The sequence below is a fragment of the Prosopis cineraria genome, unplaced genomic scaffold (assembly GCF_029017545.1).
Source record: "Prosopis cineraria cultivar Desert tree isolate PC_DT_omini unplaced genomic scaffold, ASM2901754v1 PC368, whole genome shotgun sequence".
Lineage (NCBI taxonomy): Eukaryota > Viridiplantae > Streptophyta > Magnoliopsida > Fabales > Fabaceae > Prosopis > Prosopis cineraria.
The window spans coordinates 8,645-27,008 of NW_026555695.1; the positions used below are offsets into that span (position 1 = coordinate 8,645).

An 18,364-nucleotide genomic window follows, 5' to 3' on the forward strand; every position below is an offset into this window, starting at 1 on the left:
AATTTAAATATAAAAAATAAATATAAAATTATTACTTAATTTAAAAATAAAATAAATATTTTAAATTTATGGCAACTTAATAAATCAAATGATACAATATAATATTAAATAATTAAATTTTTTTTTAAATTTTTCCTCCCCTCCCCTCCAAATTGGGGGGGAGCTCCCCTCCCCTCCTCTCTCTTTCCCTCTCCTCCCCTTGAACTAACAGGCTCTAAGGTGTTAAGGTCGAGTTTGACTATATGAATTTTTTTATATATTTAAATATTTTAAGTTTAATCTAAATAAGTTTAACTCAAATAAGTTTGATTCGCCCGCATTATTAGCTCTAGAGAAAATAATGTGGTTTAACCAAAATAAGGAAAGAACTTATATACTTATTTTTATATATTTAAAGTACTTATTTTAATTAAATCAAAACATGTAAATAATTTATATGTTGTCTATTTTACAACAAATTCTTGTTATTAATGTTATTAATACATTAAAATATATTTATTTAATTTAATTAGATAAAAATATATTCAATATTTAAGGTGAAGCATATGTACTTAGCATTATACACTGAAAACACTCATTTCTCATTAAATTAAGATATGTGAATTTTTTATATATTATTTATTTTATAATAAATTTTTGTTATTAATATTATTATTTTATTATTATATTAAAAATAAAACATTTTAATTTTAATTATATAAAACTAAGCATTTATCGCATGGCGTCCCATATAAGTACAACTGCACCAACACGGAAGTCCACGTGACTCCGTCCAATAAAACAGCGGACGCGAGCGAAACAAAGGGCAAAACGTGTGTTGTGACTTTTTGCTCTTCCTCCCCAGGAAACCGACAAAAGAAGATCGTTCTATGTAAATTCTAAAACAGCAAACGTCGCGACCGACGACGACTACTTTCGAATGAAACATTCCTGTTTTCTAATTCGTCTATTGTCTAACTATTATCATTATTATTATTCGGGGTACTGTCCACATTCTCTTTCTTTTTCAGTCACAATCATCAACTACCCCACTTCGAATCTCTCTCGCCTTGGCGGTCTGATTTTCCTCGTTTTAATTAATTCTAGCAATCCCCTCGAACGATTTAACCCTTTTTGGTGTCTTTTTGATAAATGCCCCCTTACCCGTTGCTCTGATCTTCCTCGGTTCATTGAATCGGCTATTTTTCATTGCCATCAGATCCATTATCGCCGTTGCAACTCGCGAAGTGGATTCCTTGTTCCAAGCTAATTTCGTCGGAGGGTTCCGATTTTTCCGACATTCAACGGCTGATCATTGACGGGATTTTGTTCCTGGGTGGGTTCTTCCTTAAATTCGTCAACGCCTCGAAATCAAAAGTACTAGACGCTGATGAACGAATATCAATGATGAAAAGAAAATTTTTTTGGTTTTTGTTTTTCATCATCGGTGTGATGTGATTAAATCGCTTCAGAAGAGAAGCAGATAGTGAATCTCTCTTTTGTGGGGTTGGAGCCAAAGGGATGCGTAGGTATAATAAAGCAGACAAAGATGAAGCAGAGAGGCATGTGGGTTTGCTTAAATGGGCGCAAATTCTTTCATTCTTCCTTGTTTTTGTAGCAGGTATTGTTATTGGTATAGCTACTAGTTCTCATATTAGTAGGCTTTATTTTAGTCCACAATCTGAGCTATACTCATTCGTCAACCATGTATCAAGCGCCCCTGTGCCAGAAGAAGAAGAAGAAGTTAAGGGATATCATAACTGTGGAGGAACCATACAAGAGTGTGAAGTGATTAATTGTTTGAATTTTGAGACGTTTCTACATCCTCCAAACCTGACCCATAATTTAATGGACGATGAGCTTTTTTGGAGAGCTTCCTTGGTGCCCAAGAAAGAAGAGTATCCCTCTAGCTATAAGAGAGTGCCTAAAGTGGCTTTTATGTTTTTGACAAGGGGGCCTCTACCCTTGCTACCTCTATGGGAAAGGTTCTTTAAAGGGCACGAGGATTTGTTCAATATATATGTCCATGCACCTCCAGGATACAATATGAATGTGTCTAATTCTTCTGCTTTTTATGGACGGCAGATTCCAAGTCAGGTTCGGAAACAGAATTCTATCTATGTTTTTCTCCCGTTTTAATTTGTTAACATAAGTTCATGCATTTACTTTCATATGTTCAAATGCTGTAGATATTGTATGATAGGTATTGAGTTCTTTGTTGCTTTATGAAGTACTGGCTCGAGCTTTCAGCAAGTGGAAATATTTTCTTTTGCAAAGTTTCTCTATGATAAGAGTGGCAAAGTAGAGAAATTTGTCTGATTTGTATTGCGCCAGATGGCTATTTTCTGTGATTTAGATGGCTGAGGTATTAGCTATGTGCTGAAGTGCATTATGGAATTGTAGAATCAGGGCGTGTGGTTGTTATTTGAGACAGAACTAAAAAAGGAGATATGTTTTAGAACCCCATGATGCGGGTAAGATATAATGTCACCAAGCTGTTGTGCATTTGCTAGCTTGTCCTTTACAATGTTTTCGTTTGAAAAAGTAGCGAAGTTGCTGTGGCTACAATAAAAGCAAACAGGATTGAAAGATTGCATGGGATATCTATCTTCATGGAGTAAGCTTGGAATATAGGATGATCTTATAAATGATTACAATATGTTAATCTGATGTGTTTAGACTGTATGTCTGTATCTGAGACAGGGCATTGCTGAAACTTTTGTGAAGAGTACTACGTGCATTCATGTTCAAGAGACTTGGTAAATTGAAGTTACTCGGCACACTGTTGAAATTGGCTAGGAATAGTGACTTTGACTTTGGAAAATTATGTGTAACCCTTGAATTACAGCCTAATGATAACTTTGTGAATTTTATAACATTAGACTTTGGCCCCTAAACTATCACAACAAGAAAAAATGTTTGTATTGGTCAAAATAACATCTAAGAAACCTGTGATTAGCTCATGATACATTAAGAGGGAGAATTCAGGAAGACTGGATAAAATGTCAAGTAACAATCATGTGGTTTTTGTGCATTGTTTTTAACTAATAGATATCATTTTTAGTCTTTGTGATAGTTTGTGGGGGATCCAGTGTTCTGTTTTAAAGTTTATGTACTAGAATCGTACTATGACAGTATGACTATAGTTTATTGGGATTAACATGTGGTTTTTTACTTTGACTCGCCATAGATAATCTGTTCATACTTTATACTGGTAGTTGAAATTTAGATATTTGTATCATCTGCCTGAACTGACACACTTTAATTGTGTGAATTTTGGTATGAAGAGGAATTTATAATGTTATGGACAATAGTATGAAACCATCTACAAGTAATCTTTTGCCCCCACAAATCTCATTTGTTCTTTTCTATGTTAATGTCAGTGCATATGTTTTGTGATGTATCAGGAGCAGGCAATGACTTGTTTTCTCGTCATTCTTTTTTATTTACCTTAATTGAAATGATATACTGCATTATTATTATTATTATTATTATTATTTTTGGGTTTTAAACACTAGCCAATGGTTTGAAGCTCACTGTTCATAAAATAGACACCTGAAGTTCCTTGTCAAGGATTTTACTGGTACTAGTTAAGGAGGATTTTTTTTTTTTTTTTTTGCCGTTTTATGCGTTTTCTCTGCCTATCTCAATAATGTCTGTTTCTGTTGCTATGAGTACTATAGTACAGCATTTCTATTTGTTGTAGGATTCTTTTGTAGATTCTTATAAGTTGTGTTCTCCATATTTTTTCAGGATGTTTCATGGGGATCAGCAACCTTGACGGATGCTGAGAGGCGACTTTTAGCCAATGCATTGCTTGACTTCTCAAATGAGCGTTTTATTCTTCTCTCTGAAAGCTGTATCCCTGTCTATGACTTTCCTACTGTCTACAAATATCTCACTGGCTCTGCTCTCAGTTTTGTTGATTCATATGATGAGCCTACCCGTTATGGTCGTGGCCGATATAGCCGGCATATGCTTCCTCATATCCATCTTAGACACTGGCGGAAAGGTTCTCAATGGTTTGAACTCAATCGTGAACTTGCAGTTCATATAATCTCTGACACCAATTACTACAAACTCTTCTGCAAATTCTGTAAGCCTGCTTGCTACCCGGACGAACACTATATTCCAACATACTTGAACATGTTCCATGGTTCCCTAAACTCAAATAGAACGGTGACTTGGGTTGACTGGTCACAAGGAGGCCCTCATCCAGCAACCTTTGGAGGACCGAACATAACGGTGGGATTTATACAGTCTATAAGAAACAGTGGAACCCTATGTCAACATAACTCAGAGATTACTTCAGTATGCTACCTTTTTGCTCGCAAGTTTGATCCAAGTGCACTGGAGCCCTTGCTCAACATCTCCATGGCTGTGATGGGCTTCTGAAAAATTTTTATTCCAGAGATAAGATATTCAACTACTTTGACTTTGAAATTTACCGTGTAAGTTTGGAGAGAGGATACAAAAGAGCGAAGTAGAGGATGCTTCTTTCTCTCAGTCTCTCCAAATGTATCCTGTAATGTATTTTAGAGGATTCAAATCCAGTTACTAGGATTTTGGTAGAGAATTTAACAATTTTACAAGATCAGAAGTATTTCTGTAGACTCTGTATAGGTAGTGTTAACAGAATTTTGTGTTCTCTGCCGGTGAATATCTTATTTTTGCAGAAACATCTAATTCTTTGTTAGAAGAGGAGATTCATCAATACAGAAATTTTTATGTCATCACCGATTCTATGTTGGCAGAAGATCCAAACTTCTACAAAGTCTTTGATCCAATGATGAAATGCTTAAATTTTCACATCCAATCTTCTGATAGTTCTATTGTTTATTAAATTTAGGATTAGTCAATTATCATATCAACAGATAACAGTGATAACAGCGTGTAGTATTGGTATTAGGATTGGGCTTACTACTGCTAGATGTAACTATAATTCATGTTTCGCAAGAATCATCTTTCAAGGCAAATTGCTTTGCAGTTTTCTCTTTTCAAAACAACTAGATATGAGCTTTATGTATTACCGGGAATTAGAAGAATAAGCCGCACTGTTCATGACTTATTAATCGTACGAGTTTTACAGAGTTCCTATAGATTATATATATATATATATATATAATGATTATGATGTTGATACTTGGTATTGGTTTCCATATCCACCATTAGGAGGCAAACTTCTTTCTTTTAACAATTAATACATGGAACCATGAATCTTTATGCACTAGAACTGCAAATTCAAGACAAACTAGGCTGTAGTAAAAATCATAGGCTACAGGTAAACTAATAACAAGATTTTCGAGACTGTCACTAAAAACAAAATTCAATTTCTTCAATTATTTGTCAATCTGTTACTGACATTGGCATTCACTGTTCAAATTGTAAAAGCAACATAGATCGCATACACTTTCCTGCTGTCAGATGAACACTTTTCTTTTTGGTGAGAAAGTTCAGGTGAGGTGGATTTTGAGGGCTAACCAAGATCAAGACAGGTCTTATGGATCAAAGAATGCTTTGAGGTATTTACATTAGGATTCTCACATCAACAACATGATTCAAATCCGCAACCTTGTAAGGTATGAATCCTATGCTTATCAACTAGATCAACCTTGGTTGGAAACTTATTTTTCTTTGCCTCCTTATTTACACCTTTATTTAAGGCAATGAATAGCTTAGTCACAAAAAAGTCTTTGATTATCTTATGAGCTACTCTGATCTGTCATTTGTCCATACGGATCTGTAAAACATTTGTCCTTCTTCATAGCATTATTCCATCTTCTCTGAAAAATCTGCATTTCCCTGTATGACTCCATCCTAACCTGCACATTCAATGCAGTTTTACATATACACCACTAGTAGACATGGTTGTTTATAAGGATTTGAATAAAAAAGGGAATGACTAGGCGCTTACTTTAGTTCTAACATGATTGGTATGAGAGCCCTGCAACCCCTAAAAAGGACAAATTGTCATTATCATCATTAAGAAAAGATAAATAGATCAAACCATTAATAAATAGATGCTTAAACACGAGCATGTCAGTATATTTTTCAGCAAGACTCTTATTCAATAAGAATCATCTTTTTCACTTTACTTTCCATTAATATTTAATAAGGACAAAATTGAAAACTTATTAAATTTGTACACAGAGTCGTTAAGTTTTAAAGTTTTTTTTTATTTTAATAAAGTGGGTTGGAAGTTATAAATAGGACAAGAGCGGTATAATAAGAGTTTAAACTTGGGCATTACATACATGTCACCCCATTCTTGCCATTTGAGCTAGTCCTAGACGAAGCGCATTAACAATTGACATAATTTAGTGATTTCTAACAAAATGATTCTACCTAAGTATCTTTCTGAAAATGTACTAATGATTCCAAACCGGGCGCATAAACTGCATCAATATTGCTGCTTACTAAACTAATAGCGGATTCAACAATTAGTGAATTATCTCAATCAGTCTGATTAATTGGAAAACTGTGCTTAAACCTAATATCCTCCGAAATTGAACACTGTATTGGGCATTTGAGTGAGTCAGGGCTTGTTTGGTTTTGTTTTCAATTTTTGTTTTTAATAAACTATTTCTCTGCTGCTTGATGCAGAAAGTGAAATCACTTGCCTGATTGTTCTTTGAGCCACCAAGAGTAGGCAGACCAAAATGAACTATGTATTCAGCATCAACTATGCCAATATTTCTTGTGTGATCACCCTGAAACATTGCTGAGTTATGTCAATATTTCTATTTCAACCCAAGAGGTTAAAGTTTAATAGTTTTATTATAATTTTCAGGAGAATCTGCAAAAGAAGGCCTTTGAACTTGAGTTGCTTACAAATAGCATTCTAATATTTCAAAATAGAAAGTATGTTTTTCTACTATTCATTATTATTTCTAATTCTAATGAGTCATAAAATCTATAGCAGGCTCTCCAACTTTACAAGTAATAAATTGTACAGCTTATTTCTCACAATTCACATCAATTTTTTTAAAACTTATATTTTTTATTTTTGCATCATTGTAAGAATTTATATATATCTTTGAATGCAGAGGAAAAATTACTGTCGTTTCACTCTAAAATACATATCAATGATCCTCCATTTTCACACATCGGAAGTATAAAGCGGCAAATGAATTGGCTCATCTGATATTTAGAAATTGGACAAAAGGACCTATTTCCTTGAGATTGAAAGCTAAGAAACATATAATTTTTTTGCTTTAAAAATTTGGAGTTTATTTAGAAGTAATCCCAAATTTGGTGTAAAATGGAACTTCTCTTACCTGTGCACAATAACCAAGCTTCCTATCCAGGCCCCAGGCATGAGTTAGGTCATTCTGCGGGAGCCATAAAGATGATTCAACTAATTAGAGCCTGTTTTGATTTCTGTTTTTTTAAAAAAAATTTAAATAAAAAAATTATTTAGATAATTGTTTTGGATTTAAATGTTTTTAAAACCATTTAAAAAAATAATAATGAAAATATCTTAGAGCTATTTGTGTTTTCTTTGTTATTTTTCAGTCAACTTTTATCAACCACTATCATAAGCCGTTATTATTAATCACTGGAGACCAGCATTTAGCTCTATAATTATTTTCAAATTAACATGATTAAACATATTTTCTCTTTTGTTTTGTTTCAAAAAAATTTAAAAATTAGCTTACTATAGTTTTTTTTTTTAAAAAAAAAGGAAACTAAACCAAACAAATCCTTAGAATTTTTGCTTTTGTCAGTAAAAAAAAAAAGATTTTTTGCTTTTGGGATATCAAAAGGAGTAATGAAAATTACAGTTTAAAATAAAGAATAAGGTTGAAAAATTATCTTTTAAATACTCCCTCCATTTAAAAATGTAAGGCATTTTTAAGCGAATCTCACCTCCCAATAAAGTAGTTACCTACTTTTAAACTAACTCTATCTTTTCATATTTACTCCTATTAAACACCTTACAATAAATATAACATAATTTATTAATAGGGACACTTTTGAAAAAAAATAATGATTACACCTCAAAAGATTAAAAATGCCTTATATTTTTTAACATTTAATTTCAAAAAAAAAATTCTTACATTTTATTAACGGAGGAGTAATACTTTAACTTGTTTTCTTTGGGATAAAAAAAAAAGAATGTTTATTTAGATAGGAAAGAAACACACTTTTCAGTTGGAGGATATTCGGTCAGTCCTTGAAACGATCAAATAAGCAACATTACGGCTTTGTTTGTGTTTTTAAAATTTCAATATCTCAATTAAAACATTACTTGTCAATACCTGAATCATATACCATACACAAGGCCAAGATTTTCTAGAGAACACAGGGGCCATCATCTCCACCCACCTGCAAATTAATTATTACTTTCAATTTCAGTATATCATCATATATATATATAAAATAAAAAATAGAGTGTCTACCAAAAAAATAAAAATTAGAGTGATTCTTATACATTTACGCCGAGCTCAAATTGTATTGTCATTTGTACATTAGGAATTGCTATAATTTGATGGATGTGCTGATGATTTATGAAAAAGGGAGACGTACAGTACATATATGTCCCAGGTAATGAACGGAAAAAATAATTAATTTTCTTATTTAGGACATGATTTTACTTCTTTTTATGAAAAGTAATATTATTCACAAGTTATAAATACTACAACTAAGATTCCAAACTCCATGAAATAAATAAATATATATATATATATATATAATTCACTTGAACAAAAAGAAAAAGAAATGAATTGACTTATACAAAGAGTGCATGTGTTTACCCAATGCAAGGAGAACCAATGCTGGGGTTGTCACACCTTGCATTTCCCGTTAACTTATGATACATTCTGCAACATAAATAAATAAATAAATGAAAATGAAAGCACCATTAACATTAAAAGAAATGGGCCACCTCTGGGCCTTATTTTGGTCTCATATTCCAAAGGGCTAAGATAAGACCACGTTAGAACTGGGCCCGTTTTGGCCCAGCTTGGTTCCGCTTGGGTATGTTATTATTTTCTTCATCCTGAAAGCATGCACGGGCTCTAGTAAATTCTTGAGATCAATTTACTTAAATTTTTATTTTTTAAAAAACAATAGTACAAAAGATTAATAGAACTCCAAAAACTGAATTTGAACTACTCATATCTTCTTATTGTTTATCTTTATTTAAAATCACCACATTTCTTTATTTGTTTTGGAACAAGAAGAGAAAATTGCATATATGTCTCAAATAAGGAAATTAATTACTTATAACTTTCGTCTACTTGTAAATACAGAAATTTAATACGTAAATATTAAAATTTGACTTTATAAATGAACTAAAAAATAATAAATTTCCTTATTTGAGAAAATCAAAGGTAAAACCTGTGCACTTTTGATCCTCCCCAACGAGCAGTGAGTTTATGATTCAAAGTAGATTTTTCTGCATCAAGTGCAGGTTGTGAGATCTCAAGTCCCTCTTCTTCCACAATAGATAAGTACCTACCAAATAAATCAAATACATATATTGAGGCATCTTGAAATAAATCAAATACAGATACATAAAACTACCACACATATATCATACATGTAATTGTAATCAAATGCATATTATTAGAAATTTTACCTTTCTGGGTCAAAATTTTCAACGCCAAGATCTTCATCCCATAGAAATATGTAATTATAATCAGCAACTATATCTGGATGCAAGAATCTTTTTGCAAACCACCTGTGACACCAAATAGCATGTTTTAGCAGAAGAATTAATTAATTAATTAATATCATAATTTAGTATAAAAATAATTAATGGATGATAATTGTATATACCATTTGGTCTGATTAATTGCAGAAATATGGATGGCACTATCACTCCAAGAAAAGTCCCTCCATCCTTCCACAATACCATCATAGTGAAAGAGAATTACAACAAACTCATCTGCAGGGAACTGCAATAAATTATTAGTAATAAATAAATATTAGTAGGAGAAACATTTTTGTTCTAAATTATAGTCCTTTCTAATAAATTTAGACAGGTTTTTCTTTTCTTTTCTTTTCTTTTCTTTTTTTTTTTTTAGTGTGCATTGTATCTGTTGTCACAAGGCACAACTTATCAGTCCCATTCATAAGAAAAAGAGCACTTTGCCCCAAAACCACGAAACGTAGAATATTAATTGCGATAATAAAATTTTTGGTCTTTGAAAGTTATTTCAATTATCAATTTGAGTTTTGAAGTATAATTTTTTCAATCAAATCACTAAAGTTTCTTAGCCATGCAGAATTTGTCATTTATGAAACTCTAAGAATTTGGTTGACAAAGATTGAATTTGAGGAATCAAATCAATAATTGAGGCAAATTTGAGGGGTCAAAAATTTCATTATCTCATGCAAATTTTAAACATATTATAATTGAGAGTGAAATAAAGTAATTGGAGTGGTAAAATCTCACCTTCTCTACTATTTTATTGACAACTTCTTTCTGCTTAATTCCTACTGTCATTGCCAACAATTTCAATGGAGTCTTGGAATGTCTCTAAAGCAACAAGAACACCAACTCTCACAAGGATTTTTTTTTTGAAAATAATAATAATTGGAGAGAATTAAAATATCTAGAGAGGAAATCATCAATTAGCACTCACAATCAGTCAATAACCTATAAGATTAACAATAATAATTAATTTTACAAACATATTAAACTAGAAGATTGCTTCGAAGTTGTTATGATTCATACAACTTAGTGGACAGAAACGCATAAATAAGATAATAAACAATATATATATATATATATATATAATGGACTTGAGTAGAATTATAAAAATATAATCTGGTGTGCCACACCACATGCAATTCTTTTTTTTCCCTCTAAATTATTAATTAAATAAGTGATGTGGGAACTAAGAATGTGTGTTTAATGTGTCAATTAATAATAAAATAAGAAATGCAAATGACATCAAATCTAACTCCCTGATCAATTTCTTAATTTATGATTTAATTCCAGCTAAATCAACTTAAAGGAGTAGATGTCAAAATATTCAAATCAATATCATAATAAAAAATAAAACTATAAAATAAACTGTATTATCTATATATTTTAAATCGTGCATCCTGCTTTTCAAACTCCATACAATGGAAGAGATCCAGATTCATAATCAAATAAAAATTAGTCATTTTGCAAGCAACATTTCATCTTTGGACTATTTAGTGCACATGGGAGATAATAATTTAAAAGTTTCTCAAAACTTATGCTCAACATTCTAACATCCAAACTCTAGAAATACATTAAGAAATATTGAAGGAATAAAAAATAAAATTGCATGGAGCTAAATGATAGTGTGAGAAAATATAAAAAGATGGAAAAAAAATAATGAATTAACCCTATATTTTTAAATTGATTGTAACTTATTTTTTAAAATTTAAACCAGTGCAACTTAGTCTCCATGATTTTAACCCGATAAAAATTTGATTTCTAAACTTTAATTTAAGACAACTTAATCCCTATAATTTTAATAAATAACATTAATTCTTATAATTTTATTTTCTAAAATATAGAGATAAATATTTTAAATAGTCAAAACTATAAGATTTGAATTACACGTAGAAGGGCTTGTTTTTATAGTTAGATATAACTGATTATGAAAAATTAATTAATATAATTAATTATAATTATAATTTATTATATTATAATGTGATCATATTTGGATATTATTTTTTTGAAATCAATTTTGATAAAATTGAAGATGTTTGAATAATTTTAATCAAAATTAATTTAACAAATAAAATATGTATAATAGTGATCCATTTAATATTTATGTAACTATTTAAAATATAATTATATTCTGATTAATTAGAAATTTAGATTATATTATTTATAATATTAATACTTTAATTTATGTAAAAAAATTTAAAAAAGCAATATATATTTGCAAGGGGAGGAGACAGATGGAAAACACCCATGAGACCTAGATGCACAAGCACAAGAAAGAGGGTATATGGCATGTGAAAAAGGGTACATGTGGCAAGTGAAGATTCTAACACCTAATTGATGTAAGTAATTGTAATAATCGAAATTAATAAGGATCTTCTCACAGCTTCAACCAAGAGTTTTAGAAATTGTTTTCCCCTTCCAAAACCATGGTTTGGGGGGCAGAATCCATTAATATAGCTTATACAAAACAATTATAAAATTTAAGAATTGAGATTCAACTGAACAAACTATAGAAATTATTTTAAATTATATTGAGTCAAAATTTAAATATTAAATTTTAATTGAATCAAAATTATAAGAAGTAAATAATTAATTTTTCAAAACGATAAAATAATTGCATAAATCTTTATAGGGAAATCAAACATTCAAACTATTTATATATGGGTTATAGAAAAAAAAAAGAGTATGACTCTCAATAATAAAATTTATTTTAAAAAAATTAGGACTATTTAAATATTATATACATATATATATATATATAGAGAGAGAGAGAGAGAGAGATTTGAATCCAAATAAAATAATTACACGTACCTTATTTTCCTTAGAGTTCCATAAACATCGCATTTCCAAGTTAGTTTGTTTGACAACAATTCCTTCTGGCAATGCCTCACTTCCAGATGGCCTGCATTGACTCTTGAGGGCGAAAAGAAAAACAAATATAGCAAAATAATAAAAAAAATTAATTTATCAATTAATCAGAAAGTATAATTTATTTAGGACTAATTAATTAATTATTCTCCTGAAAAAAAAAATGACAAACCTCGCACGCAGTGGACTTCATATTCCTTGTGCCGATCACTAATCTCTGGGCAGGGTAGCGTCCAAATAAAATTTACCACATAGTAAGTAATAAGAAATAATTAATTTTGAACTGATTTATTTCTCTTCTAAAAATTGCATAAAAACTTCAAGGCATGTTAAGTTTACTCTGTAACTTTTTTTTTGAACATATATAAACATATAGATATATCCTGTATAAAAGCTAATTAATTTATGATTAATTAATTTTTTTGAATTTATACACTAATAATGTTTTGTGTCTCTGTTATTTCCCCCTTATACAGCATTATACAGAGATTTCAAACTTTGGAAGTTTATAATATATATATATATATATATTTTATAATTAAGGTCAAACAATGTCTTTGTGGTTAAGATATAATTTTAAAAAAGCTTAGCATTCGATAGAAAGTTAGAAACTAAGTACTTGGTAAAAACAAGAAAAGAAAAGAAAATGTTTTTCATTAAAAAAATTAGTATTTTTTCAATTTCAAGTAGGAAAACGTGGCTAAAAAATCCCTTTCAACTACAGTTATGTGCTTCCCCCCCCCCCCCAAACAATCTTTAGTCATATACAACGTGCAAACCTCAAGCTAGACCATTGCATAATTTTTATGTGCCCATTCTTTAAATTTACAATTCTTTTTCTTAAAAAAAAACAGCTAGAATTTATAAAATCAAAAATAAAATAAAATAAAGAGTTGAAGAGCAATTTCACTCATACATAAACTATAAGTTTATGAGCATCTAAAATTTTAAATTTATTTTTAGTAAAATTTTCCATTAAATTTTTAGAAATTGTGCAATATCAATCTTATCATTAATAAAAGTTGACTTTAATCATTAGTTGATTGAAAAATTATAAAAAAATCTCAAAAATAACAGAAAATGATAAAAAACTAAAAAAGACCCAAAATTACAGACAATAACTTAAAAGATTTAAAAAAATGGCACAAAAATTGAAGAGTAACATTGCAAAAGAACTAGTTTAGGGTTCAGGGACAAATTAATCATTTACCTGATTTTAGTGAATAAATAAATAAATTTCTCTTACAAATACCAATTTTTTATTATCAGACGAAAAATCATTTAAAAATTTTAAAAAATAAACAAAGTCAGACGAAATACTTACTGATCTGTATTCCTCTGTAATTAAGATGTTTCCAGCAAAGTAAATGCCACAAATAAGAGAAAATACAATGAAGAAGCCGCGAAAGCATGACTTATTCTTTGGATCTGATAAAAGAATAGCCTGAAAATTAAAAAAATAATTAAAAACAATTAGTCACTTCAAAAATTTCAGGCACATAGTAGTTATAATTTCTCAAAAGCCAGTACAATATTCTCATGTATTGTACGGAAAATTATTATAATAACAAAAATTCGGCCTAAAAAATAACACACAAAATATTTTCCCACTTTAATTCTAAAGAGACATGCTCATCATTATTTTGAAAATAGGATTGGCCATCAAATAAGTTAAGATATTTTTTAACCAAATCACATATTTCAATAAAATAGTTAAATATCTCTCAATTAACACTATCTTTTTATATTTATTTTTTATTTTTTAAAATAATTAAAAATAATTTATTTATTAGGGACATTTTTAATAAAAACATTAATTATATTTTAAAATATTAAAAATATTTTACATTTTTTAATATTTAAATTATAAAAAATAATTTATATTTTTAAATGAAGAGAATATATATATTATATATTTTTGAGTTTTTGACTTGTTCGATTATTTTTTGCCGTATTTTCTTTCTTTATTATTATTTTTTCCAAACATTTTTTTTACGGGTCTTCTATTTGACTGGTTCTATTGAATTCCATTCTAATTAACATCAGCAGGTTCAATCCTATTATCAAAATAGTTGATGGTGATTGAAAAGTGACATTTCTATACATACCTAAAACAATTATTTTTTTATATCATATTTTGATTGATTTGATTATTTAAGTAATTCTAGAAATCCAATCTCACAATTGTAGGAAAGCAAGTTGTAAATTTAATCCCACTGTCTTCTAATAATTATAATTATAAATTAAACAATAAATAAAATAGTATGACAATGAAGTATAGGGCACAGATTCTTTTCGCTCCCAGAATTGCAATTTGAAGCTTTTAACACTCTAAGCACAATTAACAATAAATAAGACTTTTCTTGGACGAATTTATGAAGGAAAATGAGAACCAATTTGAAAGAAAATATTGAATTCAACACACATAACTTCCATAGGTTTTCCTTCCGCTTTTCTCACCACTCAAACAAGGGAAAAGCACAGAGAAACGTAAAGTAAACCCAAGAAAATTCAGTTTCTGAATTGAGCGCCAGCCAGAATTCCCAAGAAGATTTGAATTGAACTGAGTGGTCAATTGATTGATAAGGCATGAAATTGAAGAAACAGATTAATAACTAAAAAGTTCAGATTGCATTGAATGATTAATCAATCGAACTTCACACTGAGAACTTTGAATTTCTTTCTAGTTTTCTCACCAGACAAACAGGGGAAGCAGAGAGAAATATTAAACCACCCCAAGAAAATCCTCAGCTTCTTATTCTAGCTTAGATTAAACGCACAGCCAAAATTCAGAAAGAAATCAAATTTTCAATTTTTATACAGAATTATGAAATTAAATCAGAAGAACCCAGAGAATGAATAATTAATCAAACGAACTTCACACAGAACTTCGAATTTCCTTCTAGTTTTCTAACCAGCCAAACAAACAGGGGAAGCAGAAAGAAACGTCAAGTAAATTCAAGAAAATTCAGTTTCTTCAGCTAGATAAATTGAACTCTTTTTATCAAGAAAAATGAAATTAAACCGTAACAATATCCAGAGAGTGAATAATTCATTAATCGAACTTCACACAGACCTTTGAATTTCCCTCCAGTTTCTCGCCAACCAAACAGGGTAGCAGAGAGAAACGCAAAGTGAACTCAAGAAAAATTCAGTTTCTCAAGGGGGAAAAAACCTTTATTCTTGTGACGCGCAATAATGAAATAAGATCATACAACGAAGAGCTAGAGAGTGAGAATGAGAGCTTACAGGATTGAAAGCATTCATTTTTCTGTGTTGTTCTTTTTCTCAGTGATAACCGCCAGCGAGAAGACGACTGACAGAACAGAAAGATTTCATTTTATTTTTCTTTCTAATTTTCTCAGCAGCCAAACGCCAAATAGAGAGAGAAGAATCAGAATAATAAGAAGAAGAAAGATACGCCCAGAAACTTTTATCGTTGAATTTGTTTTGATTCTCCTTAACGATGGGCTTGGCCTTAGTCTTCGAGAGAGATGGAGAGAGAAGGGCGGGGAGAGAGAGAGAGAGATTTTTTTTTTTTCTGCTTTTCCCTTTTTTTGGTCAATGAGGGAGAGATGTAAGCGAAGAACCAAAAAAAAAAAAGTCACTAATAAGTAGAAATAAATAATTCTCTCTAGAAAAAAAATATATGAATAATAATCATTGAAATTGATAATTCAATATTAAAATTTTTAATACGAATTTCTAATATAAAATTATACTCATTAGACATCATTACTTTTTTTCTCTTAAAACTTCATGCTAGGAATCTCATTTGGTTAATTATTCATTCATATATTCTTCGATTTTTTTTTTTACCAACATCACTTCATATATTCAATTAAATATCAAATTTAATATAAAGTACAAAAATATTTTAAATTCTTGCTTAACCATTTTTTTAACTATTTTCGTATTATTATTGGTGAATGATACAACTTTATTCAATAAAATTTGTGCAACATATTTTAAAAAAAATCAATTCCATAAATTTTAGTTAGATGAAGATATATTTAAAAATTTATTATAAATAAAGAGAATGACACAAAAATACCTCATTAATAAACAAATAACATAAGATTAATATAAAATAACGTAATTATTTTGGAGTTCTAAAAGTTTTCTTTGATTTTTTTTAGAAAATGACTTTTTTAACCCTCTAAAAAAGAATAGTGAAAATGAAGCCACGCGCGACGGGTGGTGGCTTGCGTCTCGACTGGGTTGCTATCTGCACTTCTCCTTTCCTCATGATTCCTTCCATAGTCCATACCACAATGTTATGAAAATTACACATTCGATCCCAAAATTTTATAATTTTTTGGAATACAATTTTTTACAATTTTAAATTTAAACCTTATAATTATTTTTAATACCAAACTAATTTTGCATTAGAATTTTAGATAATTCTTATGTTTTAAAAAGTTGCTATTGTCAATTAATAATTTATCATTTGGCAATATGTTGTAATCATTGGCATAATTGAGAATATCAGTTCCCCAACTAAAGTATTTATTGAGCTTTTTATGAGTAAAGTGACTTTTAAAATATAATAATTATCTAAAATTTTAATGCAAAATGATTTTACTATTAAAAATAATTGTAAGGTCGAAATCAAAAATAAAAAAATTCTAAAAAATTATAAAATTTTGGAGTCAAATGTGCAATTATTGTCAAAAAAGTAGTGTTTTGGAGGGGATAAGAAAGGAGACGTATAGACATATCCAGAGTCAAGCCACCTCTTGTGCCATGCCGCGGCTTCATTTTCACTGCTGATAATTAAGAGAATTAAAAAGATATTTTATAAAAAAATTGTCAGATAGAGAAGTAACTTGGAGCTTTAAAATAATTTTCTATTTTATGATACTCTTTCATCATTTAGAGGTATTTTTGTGTCAATCTTTCTTATAAATATGAAATATAGAGAATCGTATTTAGGACCTTAAATAAAAAAAAATGATAGTGAGAGTTCAGAACAATCGAAAGTTTTCAGTGATGCACAAGATAAAATTTACCAATTCAATTGTGCATGCAAAACTTTCTGTTGTTCTGAGCCCTCTCATTACCATTTTTTCTTCTATGGAAGCTTTGAACGTGATTCTCCTTGTGAAATATCTATATATACATACATATAAAATATAAAGAAGATGTAATAACTTACAAGTAGTGTGGTTTACCTTACATTTTGTGTAGATCACAAGCCCACGATCCAGTCATTATTAGATTATTTGAAAGTATAATTTTAATAGCACGAATAATATTTAAATTTTATTATTATAACATCTTAGTTTGATTATTGGAAAAAATTTAACACAATTTTTTAATATTTCTAATATTTAGTTACAATTATTTTTTATATAACTATTCAAATATATCATGGGCACTAATAACAAATTAGAATGAAATGAAAGAAAATATATGTAAAAACAAAAAAGAAAGAGAAGAGGAGAGACTAATCAACTTTGATTATTCACACTAACGCACCACGCAAGTGGGAGGAAAGCGCATTACGCGGAATACGACGTGTCGTGGGAGGAGTTGGCCTGGAAGTGCCATTATTCAACGGAAAATAATAACAACAATAATTCTTATTAGAAGAGGCAATCAATCATGATTAGCAGTTAACTATACTTCAAATATAATTATCTTTTAATAGGAAGATACTTCAAGGAAAAAAAATAGGGAGAATCATATTAAAGTCTCAAAATAATGAATTCATAGAAATTAAGTCCTGACAAAATTTTCTAAAATCCAATTATAAATATTGATTTATTTTTTTGACCAGTAAAAGACTTCATTGAAAAATTTCAAAATAGAGTTTACAAACATAAAGGAAAGACATAAACAGCAACAAAAGGCATA

The 18,364-nt window shown here is 29.5% G+C and overlaps 2 protein-coding genes across 6 annotated transcripts; one reads left to right on the forward strand and one right to left on the reverse strand.

Moving 5' to 3' along the window:
• The first annotated feature begins 867 nt into the window (after positions 1–867).
• LOC129296620 (glycosyltransferase BC10-like) lies at positions 868–4,632 on the forward strand. Of its 2 annotated transcripts, XM_054935209.1 has the most exons (3): positions 869–1,600; positions 1,695–2,076; positions 3,733–4,632. In XM_054935209.1, exons 1-3 carry the CDS (start codon positions 1,560–1,562, stop codon positions 4,372–4,374), a joined length of 1,065 nt encoding a protein of 354 aa, XP_054791184.1. In that variant the 5' UTR covers positions 869–1,559; the 3' UTR covers positions 4,375–4,632. The 2 variants fall into 2 exon arrangements, with proteins under 2 accessions (XP_054791183.1, XP_054791184.1); XM_054935208.1 differs by having other exon boundaries at positions 868–2,076.
• Positions 4,633–5,293: 661 nt separating this feature from the next.
• On the reverse strand, positions 5,294–16,006 carry LOC129296622 (uncharacterized). Of its 4 annotated transcripts, none has more exons than XM_054935210.1 (14): positions 15,755–16,003; positions 13,830–13,949; positions 12,678–12,722; positions 12,449–12,550; positions 10,382–10,465; positions 9,763–9,881; positions 9,563–9,664; positions 9,322–9,438; positions 8,736–8,801; positions 8,241–8,307; positions 7,257–7,310; positions 6,600–6,689; positions 5,894–5,932; positions 5,294–5,801 (listed from the first exon to the last, which is right to left on the reverse strand). In XM_054935210.1, the coding sequence occupies exons 1-14, from the start codon at positions 15,770–15,772 to the stop codon at positions 5,682–5,684; spliced, it is 1,143 nt and encodes a 380-aa protein (XP_054791185.1). In that variant the 5' UTR covers positions 15,773–16,003; the 3' UTR covers positions 5,294–5,681. The 4 variants fall into 4 exon arrangements, with proteins under 4 accessions (XP_054791185.1, XP_054791186.1, XP_054791188.1 ...); XM_054935211.1 differs by having other exon boundaries at positions 5,894–5,923; positions 15,755–16,001; XM_054935213.1 differs by lacking the exon at positions 13,830–13,949 and having other exon boundaries at positions 15,755–16,006.
• Between the last annotated feature and the right edge of the window lie 2,358 nt (positions 16,007–18,364).

Bases quoted from the DNA above. Each gene is read 5' to 3' on its own strand.
- LOC129296622 (XM_054935210.1), bottom strand. The intron at 12,551-12,677 runs GTTTGTCATTTT...TTCGCCCTCAAG, and splicing joins TGAAGTCCACTGCGTGCGAG to AGTCAATGCAGGCCATCTGG. The intron at 8,308-8,735 runs GTAAACACATGC...ATTAATTTGCAG, and splicing joins ATTGGTTCTCCTTGCATTGG to GTGGGTGGAGATGATGGCCC.
- LOC129296620 (XM_054935208.1), top strand. From the start codon at position 1,501: ATGCGTAGGTATAATAAAGCAGACAAAGATGAAGCAGAGAGGCATGTG. The intron at 2,077-3,732 runs GTTCGGAAACAG...ATATTTTTTCAG, and splicing joins GACGGCAGATTCCAAGTCAG to GATGTTTCATGGGGATCAGC.